This window comes from Xiphophorus couchianus, chromosome 4, assembly GCF_001444195.1.
Source record: "Xiphophorus couchianus chromosome 4, X_couchianus-1.0, whole genome shotgun sequence".
NCBI lineage: Eukaryota > Metazoa > Chordata > Actinopteri > Cyprinodontiformes > Poeciliidae > Xiphophorus > Xiphophorus couchianus.
Genome location: NC_040231.1, coordinates 29,956,337 through 29,969,045, shown reverse-complemented (window position 1 = coordinate 29,969,045; position 12,709 = coordinate 29,956,337). Strand labels below are relative to the sequence as shown.

Genomic DNA, 12,709 nt, shown 5'->3' with positions numbered 1-12,709 from the left:
TACGACCGGTGTCAGAGTCTGGTCCACATTGCCGGCAGTAAGTCAGGCTTGTTTCCAGTGAGAGTTGGACTCCGCCAGGGCTGCCCTGTGTCTTCGATTCTGTTCATTATGTTCATGGACAGAATTTCTAGACGCAGCCAAGGTGTTGAGGGGATCCGTTTTGGTGGCCTTAGGATCGCATATCTGCATTTTGTGGATGATGTGGTCCTATTGGCTTCATCAGGCCGTGATCTGCAGCTCTCACTGGAGCGGTTCGCAACCGAGTGTGAAGCAGCCAGGACGAGGATCAGTGCCTCCAAATCCGAGGCTATGGTCTTGAGCTGGAAAAGGGTAGAGTGCCTTCTCTGGGTCAGGGGAGTTGGGGGGCAGTCCTGCCCCAAGTGGAAGAGTTTAAGTATCTCGGGATCTTGTTCATGAATGAGGGAAGGGAGTGAGAGATCGACAGGCGGATTGGCGCAGCTGTACCGGTCCGTCGTGGTGAAGAGAGAGCTGAGACAAAAAGCGAAGCTCTCAATTTACCGGCCGATCTACGTTCCTACCCTCACCTATGGTCATGAACTTTGGGTCATCACTAAAAGGACAAGATTGCGAATACAAGTGGCCGAAATGGGTTTTCTCCTTAGGGTGTCTGGGCTCTCCCTTAGAGATAGGGTGAGAAGCTCAGTCATCCGGGAGGGACTCAGAGTAGAGCCGCTGCTCCTTCACGTGGAGAGGAACCAGTTGAGGTGGCTTGGGCATCTGGTCAGGACGCCTCCTGGATGCCTCCCTGCTGAGATGTTCCGGGCACGTCCCACCTGGAGGAGGTCCCGGGGAAGACCCAGGACACGCTGGAGGGACTATGTTTCTCGGCTGACCTGGGAACACCGTGGGATTCCCCTGGAGGAGCTGGAACAAGTGGCTGGGGAGAGGAAAGTCTGGCCTGCCTTCTGAAGCTGCTACCCCCGCGACCCGACCCCGGATAGAGCGGATAAAAATGGATGGATGGATGGATGGATTAATGGATGGATGACTCTTCAAACCACTCTTTGCTTTTCTCTTCTGCCTGTCTGTGAAAACAGCAGCTTTCACTTATCATTTACATTACATCTTTGTGAGATTGTCTGTTAGCTACGTCAGACATGTGAGGCCTTAGCTTTGAAAGTTTTATGAAGTTTGATACCGTTGTTGGAGCGTTTGAGGATGTCTGAATTATTTTCTAAGCATCATTGATAGTCCTGCAGCGTACGGAGCAGCCATTACTAACATATTGTTGCCTGTACACCGGAAGTATTCTATGTAGTGAAAAAATGCGGAAGTGCTAAAACCGCAGTCCATAGCATATATGGTTTTAGTTACTTTAAGTCATTGTACGTCATTTTAACAATAGGTTTTCTCTGGGTGCTCCAGTTTCCCTACAAAAACGGTAGATAGGTACATAGAGTAGATAGATAGATAGATGGGTAGCTAGATATTGTCTGTAATTTTCTTTATTAGTAAAATTACGTAATCCTACTTTAAATATAAGTTTTCTCCGGGTGCTCCGGTTTCTCTAAAAACACAAGTGACAGACAGACAGACATTGTAATTTGCTCTCTTAGTAAAATCAACTAATCTTGTTTTAAACTAAAGTTTTCTCCGGGTGCTCCGGTTTCTCTACAAACACAAATGACAGACATACAGACAGACAGACAGATATTGTCTGTAATTTTGTGTATTAGTTAAATAATTCTACTTTAAACATAAGTTCTCTGCGGTGCTGCGGTGCCTCTACAAGCAGGATGGATGGATGGATGGAGAGATAAATATTTTCTGCAACCTTCTCTATTATTAAAATTAAGTAAACCTTTGTTTTATATAAGTTCTATCCGGGTCTCTACAAACATGATACTACATCGGTTAGCTAGCTATAAATAAATATGTCTATCAATAGATATGCAGGTAGATAGATAGAGCTATCAATAACATTTATTGGACGGGCTGTGCATAAGACTGACATAGCATATAATGAGTTACCCAGAGATTTAACATCTCATGAGATGTTATGTCATATCATAAGTTATGTGATGATATAACATAATGAGATGACATAGCATGAAATGAGATGACGTCATGTTGCATTAAAATGAGATGTTATATAACATCTCATGACAACATCATAAGATGACATAACATGAGATGTTATGTCATGATATGACATAACATCTCATGAGATGTTAAATCTCTGGGTAACTGCAGGCGAGCCAATAGCGCCAGAGGGCGCTCGTTATAAAAGCTGAGGTGTTGGGCTGTCTGTGTGCCAAGTACAGGTGAGCTTGGCTGCCTGCGCGCTTACAACTGCTTGTTCATTGTAGTTATAAAACTACAGTGAAGTATCGGCGTATTCACCTCCACGTTTGATTGAGTGGAGTGGTTCCTGTTACGGGTGCCGATGCTGGAGCGTTCCTGTTTGGGTGGAAGCGAGAGGAGCTTGGCCTCAGCGGTTTTATCTTTGTGCTTTAAACTGCACTTGGGTGAGTGTGACTTCACGGGTGTTTGTAGTGATTTCTTTGTTTCGGGGCCTCCTGTCCAGGACCTGGCCGTACCCGCGGGTAAGCCTAATTGGATTTATTTAGTAATTTTCTTTCTTTTTTTCCCCCTTCACATTCTGGTATTTTACTGCTGTGATAATAAACCACCATTATTGTCTTGAGACTGTGTCTCTGGCTTATTGCGAAATGGACCTTTACTGTTATTTCCTGGGTGGCAGTCCCTGGTGGCGATGTTAGCCACAAACAAATTTCATTGCATAGTTGAACCGCTGAATGCCACACTAATAATTTAAAAAATAATAATAATAAAAAAAAACGCATCACATTTTTAATAAAGATACAAAGGAAATAAAATTCTGTAATTAAAAGCAATTTAATTTAACAATTGCTGTGTTCTCTTTGAGGGAACGTTTTGTAATAGCAGCTGTTTGACTAAGCAAGTCAATGGATGAAGTGCTTTCAAAGATGACAACGAAATGATCAGACAGGGCGACATCAGTTACAGAGACGTTGGAAATATTCACACCCTTACTGATACTTCATGATTGTGTGTTGCTTGTTTAACATGTTGTGTCAGACCAAAATTCTCTAATATATTAAAGATCTCATTTGCCCCTTTGTCTGCAGGTTGTCAACATGGATGTTGAAATCACCAACACTGTAGTTTTATAACTACAATGAACAACATTACTACACAGTCATAATCAATGCATATAAGAGACAAAAGCTCATTAAAATCAGTAAAGAAATTCTCCACATATGTTGGAGTTTTGTATAAAGTAAGTGTCAAAGTTCGTTTATAGCCTTTTACCTCAATTCCCCGATATTCAGAAGAGGTGAAATGACCCAAAGAGATTTAGCTGCAGTTTATGATATTCTTAAATATTGATGCCAAAAAACAATTCCACCAATTCCTGCACCATTTTATTGTAGTTCAGCATTAGAGAAAAAAAAATAATACTGCAAGGAAAAACTAACTCCTTCCCTCGGCTGTATTTGTAGTTGTCTGTCACCATCTGGTGGCGTTTTTTGGTACTGCTGCTACTGATATTTCCTTTTGGATTTGAGGGAAGCCTTGAAAGTGAAGTTATATGAACTCATCGATATAGAAACAATAAATAAAGATAAATTTGTTGTTTCTGTAAAAATCAAGTCTAGTGTTATAGAATCTGCACATTTTCAAAAGGATCTGATTTTCCATATTATCATTATTTATTTAAGAAATACCAGAATAACAACAACAAAAAAAAGCGTTTTATCCTCACTTAAAATGATTTATGAAGGAGAACAGCATCAGCTTGGTACTGGTGATAACAGGCACTTGATTAATAGGAGGAGTTTCAGGAGGAGTTTTTCATCAGGGAATTCCTTAGAGTGAAATTCCTAGAGAATTCACCTGAAGTCTGGCTGTGCAACACTTGGAGAGATTTCAAATAGGCCCACGGTAGAACCAGAACCCTGGTAGGGAGAAACTTGTCATCTATGACAATACATTTTAAAAAAAAAAGAATCAAAAGGTCTGACTAGAAGAGATCCTTTCTTTGTAAAAACAAGATGTTGACTTAAGTTTGCAAATATGCAGCTCCAAAATAGATGACTCCTGAAGGATGTAAAGTGTCAAGTTTGCCATATGTAGCAAAAAGCCACATATGATAACTGTTTCCCAACTATTACACAGAAGCAGGGACGTGGATATTTGTGGTTGTTTTGCTCTGAGCGCCTTACAGTTGTTGATTGATTAACAAATTTACCTTCAAAGATCCTCTACAATAAAATAAGTCGTTCCTATTCACATACACACCGATGATGGCAAGTTACTACATGGTAACCACAGTTTCCCAAGGAAAGTCTGATACAGCCTGATAGGGCGGGAGGAGGGGGGGGCTTGTAAAGCATGGCGGGCCGCCAGGCTTATAATACACTGGGGTAAACCCTGGAGTTACCTTTGATACCTCATCCTTTTAATTAAGCTACGGACTGAGGCCAAATGTGCCGCCAAGCTTTTTTTTATTATTGATCCCAAAACACAAGAGTGTCTGTACTGAATATGGAGCCTCTAAGCGGCAAATACTGTCCCCAGGTTACAAAAATAACATTTCTACCAGAGTAGCACAACAAGAAACTGATTTTTCTTCCCATTCTTTTTCGTAAAATAGCTCACCTACAGTTCAACAATTCAGCAGTCATTTTATTGTGCCAAATGAGAGCATGTCCAGACATCATTAGACGAAGAATGCCTGTGAACTTAAATTTTCATCATTTTCTCAGATTCTCAATTACAACTGAACTTCTGGACATTTATTGTTCCCTTTGAGGAATTATCCTCAATGTTCTCCTTAACCAGAGCTCAAATTAGGTAGACCGTCATGGTAGATCTACCATACTCTTTTCATTTTCAGACAACAGACTTAGCAAGTTCTCTGTGGAGTATTTCAATTTATAGATTGGAGTCAGGGATCTTAGAGTTAGAAATATCTAGAGCAGAAGTTGAGATCAACAGGACACGGCACTCTGACAGGATTAGACGAAGGGAAAACTGCGCTTTAAATGCATGGAAACAGTTTGGACGAGGCTGACCAGCAGAATAATCTGCTGCCACACAGCCCAAAAGGCATCAAAAGACAGAAAGAGATTTTTTTTAGCAACATCACCAGCCAGCATGTGTTTTTCAGTCAGTTCATTCTGTGTGATACATGGATGACAACCACCTGTGGAACAGCTGCATTAATTCCCCCGAACCTGTCAGCCTACACCACCGCACATAATAATAAGTCAGTTTCTCTTTGCTCACACACGCCTCCAGCCCCAGAGCCACCAAGGGAGGACGTCTGCCCGTGTTTTAGCAGGAGGTGTGAGAGAGGTGCAGATGTGTGATTCCAAGGGAGGAACTTTCTCCATTTCAGCAGTCCGTCACAGCACACCCCAGGAGTTTGTCATCTGCGATTATGCTCATCTCTGTGAATAGAAAGAACCAACAGATAAATACAAGCTGGAGGGGGTGTGCGTGTGTGTGTGTGTGGTGGTGGTGGTGGGGGGAGGGGGTGCGTGTGTGTGATGACATGTTGACATGACAGAATGTGAAGACAGGAGAGAAAAGCAGATGTGAGAAACATTTCTGCATGTTTTCCCTTGGTCTGGTTATCACCGTCACTTGTGGGATGTACCTCATACTTGGCATGTTTGATTTCACTTTCTTCTGGTTGTAGGTAGACTGGTGTGGAGAAAAATGTGTTGCAATATTATTGAAAACACATAATATTGTTTCAAAAATGATCCATAAAAAACGTTTTGTGAGTAATTTAATTTAATGTGTATGCAATGGTTGAACGTACTGTACATCTGTCCCTTTTGCTTTTTTAAAAATATATATTTTCAAGTGATTTTTTTCCAGATTTTGTTTTGTCAAAAGATTTTTTTTTCAAATTAATTTTCAGACTTAACACTATATATATATATATAAATAACTTTTTGAAAGTTTCTTTACAATGACATAAGAGAAAAATTATTTCGATACGATTCTACTTTTCCATAGAAGACCCACTTTTCTACCTTTATATTTGCAGAATGCAGATCCAACTGTACTAGAAGGAGGATAATGAATACAAAACTATTAAATTTTACAGTGTGCATATCGAATGGACCTGAATTGGGGTTCTGATGCTGAGTAAGGTTCAGCTGGCTTCAAGTTCATATTTCAAAGCCTAAAAGTTTAAAACAGCAGATTGTTTAAGTCTGAGTTTTGTCTATCAGTGGTAGCTACGTTGGCCTCCAGCAACATATTACATCTAGTATTCAAACTGTGTATAACCTAATATTAGCAAAAACAATAGCAAAAATGGTTAACAAAAATGATGTCAATAGATTGACTGAGTTCATTTAGTAAGTTAGATGATGGCATTTTTGGCTAAATTGCTGCCATTAGCATGAGGGCTACCACTAGCAATAGCAACCCTCCTGTTAAGAGTCTTCATGTAGAATGCAAGCAACTCTGCACAGGCTAAAGTGACCTAAAATGTAGTGAATAGCATCTGGGGCATCACTAATGTGTTCACTAACATGGACTTACTCCATTCAGTATGCAAGCAATGTAGTGTAAGCTAAAATTAGCATCAACGCTAAAAGCTTTCTGAAAGGTGAAACCTGGTATGTTTGCTCAGAAAGAAGTTGTTTTCAATTATTTTTAATGTCACTACAGAATACCTTCACACAATTTTACTGGTTATCCGACTTTTAATTCTCTTATTTGTGATAACTAAAGTCACATTTTTGAAACCTCAGGCTTAAGCAGTCTGATTTATTGAAAGCTGCTGCATCCTGGTGGTTCAATGCAGCATTAATCATTCTTCAAAGTTAATCAGCAGAGCAACGTTACATCAAGGATAATGTCTCTGGATTGCTTCTGAGTGCTCTTTAATCGTGCAGCAGTCAGGCGGATGGGGACATCATCCAGTTATTTATGGTTTGGGGAGTAACAGAGGACCTACAAGTGTGCCTTCTGAAGAGTAATTTATCTTTATAAGAGGAGCTCCCTCTTTAAAATCCCTGCTGCTGGAAGACGGTCAGCTTTCCCCCCCCATAGATAACACCCTCAGAAGAGTACAACTAATTGGCAACAAATCTGAAAATCTTTCTAAAATCCTACGGGAGCCATTTTATGTAAAAGAGATTGATTAAAGAAGACAGACAAGAACTCCTCTCTTCGGGTTCTAAGTTGATTTGAATATACTGAGAAAGAGACGGAGCTCATTCATCTTATCCCCAGACTCTCGCCCAGCTCTCCGCCACGCAGTAAATCTTGCAGGGCAGCAAATCCAGATGTGCTGCTGAGGTGGAGACTTGTGAAAAGTATCCAAGGCCTTGGAAATGTATTTATATACCTTGAGCATGTTTTTTTTTTCCATTTCATTTTGTCAGTTTCAATAAACGTCTAATTTTAGTGGTAATTTATGTGATGGACACTGGGGGTGTGCATATGACTGTGAAGAAAATTAAGTCGTTTCTGAAAAGTGCGGCTTTCATTTGTATTTAGCCCTGTTGATTCTGATGACCCAAAAATAAAATCCAGCAAAGTAATAAAATCAATGGAAGAAGGAGATCTAGTCAGACAAAACTAATTTTAACATTTTGACCTGCATGGAAAATGCAGTGTCCATTTTCTATGCGCTGTGGAGGTGGTGTCGCCCTAAAGACACCATCTCCACGGTAACAAGTGGTGGTGGCAGCATCATCCTGTGGGTTTGCTTTTCTTTGGCAGAAAACCTTTTAGTCTGAAAACGGCTTGAGACTGGAGCAGACGCTCACCTTCTGTCAGAACAACTTGACCCTCCAACCAGAGCTACAATCGAACAGCTTCGATTGAAACATTCCCACAGGCTTGAATGGCCTAGTCAAAGTCTACATTTCAACCTCACTGAAAAGCTGCGGTAAAACTTCAAAACTGAGGTTAACAGATGTTCTCCAATCCGTATGCCTGAGTTTGAGCTATTGCACAAAGAATGGACCATAACCTCTGTCTCTAAACAAGAAATCTCAACATGTCTGCAGCGGGAACTGCAGCAAAAGATGCTGCAGCGAAATTTTAAAACTATGTGTTGCTTTTACTTCACAAGTCCAAGTAAAACACATGGAAGTGTGTGGCAGTAACGCAGAAAAATTGAGGAAAGGTTCGAGTTACAAATTCCCAGAGCACACACACACACACACACACACACACCCACACACACACACACCCACACCCACACACACACGCCTGCACGCACTGATGGAAAGATAAACTGAAGAAGATTTTTATAGTTTCTATCATTTTATTTGAGATAAAAATATGTCTTTTACAGATCTAGTTCACTAACAAACACAATAAAGCTCCGATGAACAATGGCGACTTTAGTTAGACCCCTCACAGTGATGGCATCCAGCGAAGTGTGTTTAGAGCTTTAATCGGTCCTACTAACGGATGCAAGCACATTTTTTCACAGATACAGTGAAGCCTAAAGGGCACTCAGCCCAAAAAGCTTCACATGAGCACTAGTCATCGTCATGCAGAGCCCTTCTGAAAGCTGTTTTATAGTTAATTACATTCAGAAACCCTTCCCTGCAATCTATGACAGAATGCACCTTGGAGAAGGACTCAACATGCTACGCTAAACACTAAAACATCTACGTGCTGAGATGGATGACACACAAAACCGTATAGGTTCAAAAAAAGGTCAGGTGTGGCGGTTCTTGGTCAGCCTAACAGTTTGTTTCCTGTGAAACTGGCAGAAAACAATAGCAAAGTTAACTGCTTTCTAATTTAAATCATCAGTCAAACATATTTAGTCTGCCTTAGTACAGAACACATAAGTAGGCTCACAGTTTGAATGATAATCTGCTAGATTACAGAGAACTACAGTATATCTGCTGGTGAGATACAGAGAACAGTTCCACCTGAGCTTGGTTTGTGAGCAACATGAGTGATTCTGAAGAACCGGGTGACCACCACACACCTTTTAGACTTCTATGAAAAAACACTTCAACGTTTAAAAGGATTCCAATGCATGCAATGGAATCTAAGTAAGCATTGAAATCAAGGTGAAGCAAATTAGCGATGATGACTTTACGTGCTGCAAATCTAACTAACGGCACACGGGTCGTCCTTGCAGGGCTTCATGTCTCCTTGCAGCAGCTGAATCATCACCGCCTTGGTCAGGTAGCTGGAGGTTCCTCTCCTTCCTAGAGGCGGTGTGTTGTAGAATACCTCCATGTCATCCTGGGGCCAACAGTCACAGTTAGGGACTTGCTACAGCTGTGGTAGTTTGGTACGCAACAAGTGTAACCAGAGAGGTTCCTCAGAGACTTCCGTACCTGTTTCTCCATCCCCTCAAAGCGACTCCGGTCTCTCTGGAAGTCGTTAAACGCCTCCTTCACCAGACTATCCAGATCCACCTTGTCACCAAACTCCAGCTCGGGGTTTCTCTCCAGCACTGTGGCCACCACCATCAGCAGCTAATGGTGGACAGGATTGCAAAAGACAATTAAAAGAGTTGAAAATACAAAGATTATAATTTTTTTTAAAAGCTAATTTTGCTTCAGCTCTACTTGCTGTATGTTTGTTGGTGTTAGTTAATGTGGTTCTTCACCTCGACAATGATTTGTCTGTACTCAGGCAGGACAATGTTCTTGAGTGTGTCCTCCACCAGCAGGGAGAAGTTCATCTCATACATCGTCATGTCTGACAGAGTTGGTTGCTACGTAATGACAGAGGAGACCTTAGTCATGTACTGCTGTATCTAGCAGGGCAGGATACATTTTCCATTTGTTACATAATATTTACATAATGTTTTACAGGAAGTAAAACATTATGCATGATGCTATAACAGCTAGTAACAACGTTGAACCAAAACAGAGTGGAGAAACGCTGCCTGGTCCAAGTTTCGATTTGGTTCAAGCCAAATAAAAACTAAGATCCGTCCTGCTTCGCATCGGCATTTTTCCAACAGATTGCGATGCACATTTTGAGCAAACTTTTAAAACGTTGCAAAAACGAAAAGGAAGCAAATTAGGCGTGTTTCCATCTACTGGTTTAGAGTGAGTCAACCAGCAGAATTCTGTCAGATGTTGACATTACGCATGGCTGTGAGAAACAGGAAGCAGAGGTTGCCAGCTAGCATGGACCATGTATATGGGGAGAGGTTTTCAGGAATCTGTTGCTATTGGGCAGGTTGGAACTTTTCTGTTGAGTCAACCAGTATTGGCGATGTTACATGCTGTCGTAGACAAAGGAGAAACGGGATCAGTCACGAGGTAAATGGTCACTACGGCAAATATGTTTCCACCTTTCCTTTAAGGCACTAACTTTTTTGGAAAAGCCAAAAAAAAAAAAACACCCACCTCAAGCAAGTGTGAAAACCTTTTTTTTTGTTGTTGCAAGATTGAGGAAGTTATTTAGAATATAGCCATTTCCATCAACCTTTCCTAAAGCGATACTTCAAAATGCAGATAAAAAAACGTTGCTGGAAACACGGCTATTGAGTCAGGACGGCGTAGAGTAATTAAAATGCCTTTGGGCCCCAAGACCAATACAGCATTGTTGCTGACCATGTTCATCTCTTTTTGACCACAGTGTACTCATCTTCTAATGGCTACCTCCACTGTAAACGGATTACGTACCTGTGGGAGGTGAGTTCCACCCACCACGATACCGTTAGGCGTCCTCTCCAGGATCTGCCACACACGGTCATAAAACCCCAGAGGGGTTCTGTTCAGACTGCCGTCGATCTGACGCCTGTTCAGCCAAGACCTGGGGTAAAAAAACCAACAGAACCTGATGAGATCACATCCTCAAAATAAGGGCAGCTGTTGTCCTTTTAAAAAAAAAATTGTTTTTCAGTCAATGCTAGTTAATTAGATAAGATAAAGCTTTATTAATTCCCTAAGGGAAATTGGCTCCTGCTTTAATTAGATGATCTGATATAAACCAAGGGAAGAAGATTAAACAATTAAACATCAAAGAAGATGTTTAAACAAACCAGAGCCACCAACGAAGCTCTGGTTTGTTTAAATCTGTGAGTTAAATGGAAAGTAAAAAGTGTAGATTTTGTCGGATCACGCATCGTTTATGTTTATCCAGCGTACCTGGCGGTGTGCTGCGGCTGCAGGACGTCCAGCAGCAGCTGCTTGATGTTGCTGGGAGAGAGCTGGTAGATGTCCTGAGGTGCCAGGTCTCCACCTCGGATCTTCAGCTCATGTTTCATGGCCTGAACGATCCAGCTTGGTATCCACACAACAGACGAATTATGTTAGAGATTACAAATGCCACCTCGTCCGCATTGCAATGAGGACATGATCAAAACCAGAGCTTAACTTCTTAACCCTCAATAACCCCACTCGATGCGTACCACAAGTCTGTGTACGTGGACATCTTACTTTTTCATTCTGCCTGATGCCGCCCGGTGAAACATTAGAAAAGAAGATCAATTTCTTTGGGGATCCATATTTTCTGGAGCCTTACACTTGTTTTAAAGACACAACAGAAGTTCAGAAGTGATGCCACTTCTGCTCTCCGACCTTCGACCTAAGGTGAAGTGTTGACTCGTTATTCTTACTCTTTGTTTTAATTCCTTTATTATAGTCTTTTCTTACCGGGTTTCTGCGCCTCTTGTACGATTGTACCTTTTATCTTTCATTTCTCTACTTCCAAATGACACAATCAGGATAGATTCAGGGATGCAGCGGTCAGCTGTAAGTATCGATTCATTTTCAGTGTAGTGCTGAGGCTGATATTGATCGAAACGCTGTTTTTTTGTGAAGAGCTGCCTGAGGGTTTAAAGGTCACAAACATCTAAACCACAAACATGTCCAGCTGCGGCCTTTATGTGCTGAGACTCCCGTTTGCCCTCCTTTTATACAACCGATTTAAATAATACTGCAGGTGTTGTTTTAAATGGCCTCTATTCAACAGCTGCGTACAGAGTTAGTATCTTTATACACAGTTTACTCTTACAAAGAAAACTGCAGGCACCATTTCCAGGAATCAGATTAGTTTTCAGGGCCTATTTTTGTCTGTTTTATTTCCACTGGAAGAAGTAGGAGGAAATCAGAGCAGAAAGGACCGTTGTGTACTCTGTGTACTCTTTACGGGAAGAATAGCAGCTGTTTTTCTGTGATTGAAACTTTCCTCTTTTCTTGCACATATTTGGGAGTCAGGATTGGTCCAGTTAATTTACACATTTCAACACAGGAGTACACTTGGCTTTTAAACCATAACTGCTATGAAACAACTAGATATTGAAGTTGCTCTGCTCTGATTTTACTGTTTAAAAAAAAAAAATACTTCTAGCTCTCTGCTGTAGATCAACAAAGCTGATGTTCCTTTAGGTCAAAACATGCACCGAACCTGTTGGGAGGTTTTATTATTGTCTGACACCATTCATCAGATCAACGGAGGCAGACATGAAATCGCCGTAAGCCTTTGGGTGACGTTTTTTATGTCCATATTCCAAATAATTTCCATCATAGTAAGCTTTTGCACCTGTTTTTTCTAATAAGTTAAAGGTCTGTTTTTTACATTTACAAAAAAAAACACCAGTGAGGCTGATAAAAGCTGGAAATAGTCATTTTCAAGCACCCAATTATGGATTCAGTCAGCTGTATTTACAAAACATTCTGAAGACGTTTCTAGAAGTCTAAAACGTAGATCCACCTTTGGTAAAATATCACCATTT

General features: G+C 41.0%; 1 protein-coding gene across 3 annotated transcripts in view; it reads right to left on the bottom strand.

Moving 5' to 3' along the window:
- Positions 1 to 8,291: 8,291 nt before the first annotated feature.
- The window catches only part of phkb (phosphorylase kinase, beta), a 111,136-nt gene continuing 106,718 nt past the window's right edge, over positions 8,292 to 12,709 (bottom strand). For all 3 annotated transcript variants that reach the window (XM_028013888.1, XM_028013885.1, XM_028013884.1), the window contains 5 exons: positions 11,121 to 11,255; positions 10,656 to 10,785; positions 9,626 to 9,733; positions 9,351 to 9,491; positions 8,292 to 9,255 (listed from right to left, as the gene is read on the bottom strand). In XM_028013888.1, the coding sequence (XP_027869689.1) occupies positions 9,118 to 9,255; positions 9,351 to 9,491; positions 9,626 to 9,733; positions 10,656 to 10,785; positions 11,121 to 11,255 (652 nt within the window). In that variant the 3' untranslated portion in view covers positions 8,292 to 9,117. The remainder of the gene's footprint in view (positions 9,256 to 9,350; positions 9,492 to 9,625; positions 9,734 to 10,655; positions 10,786 to 11,120; positions 11,256 to 12,709) is intronic.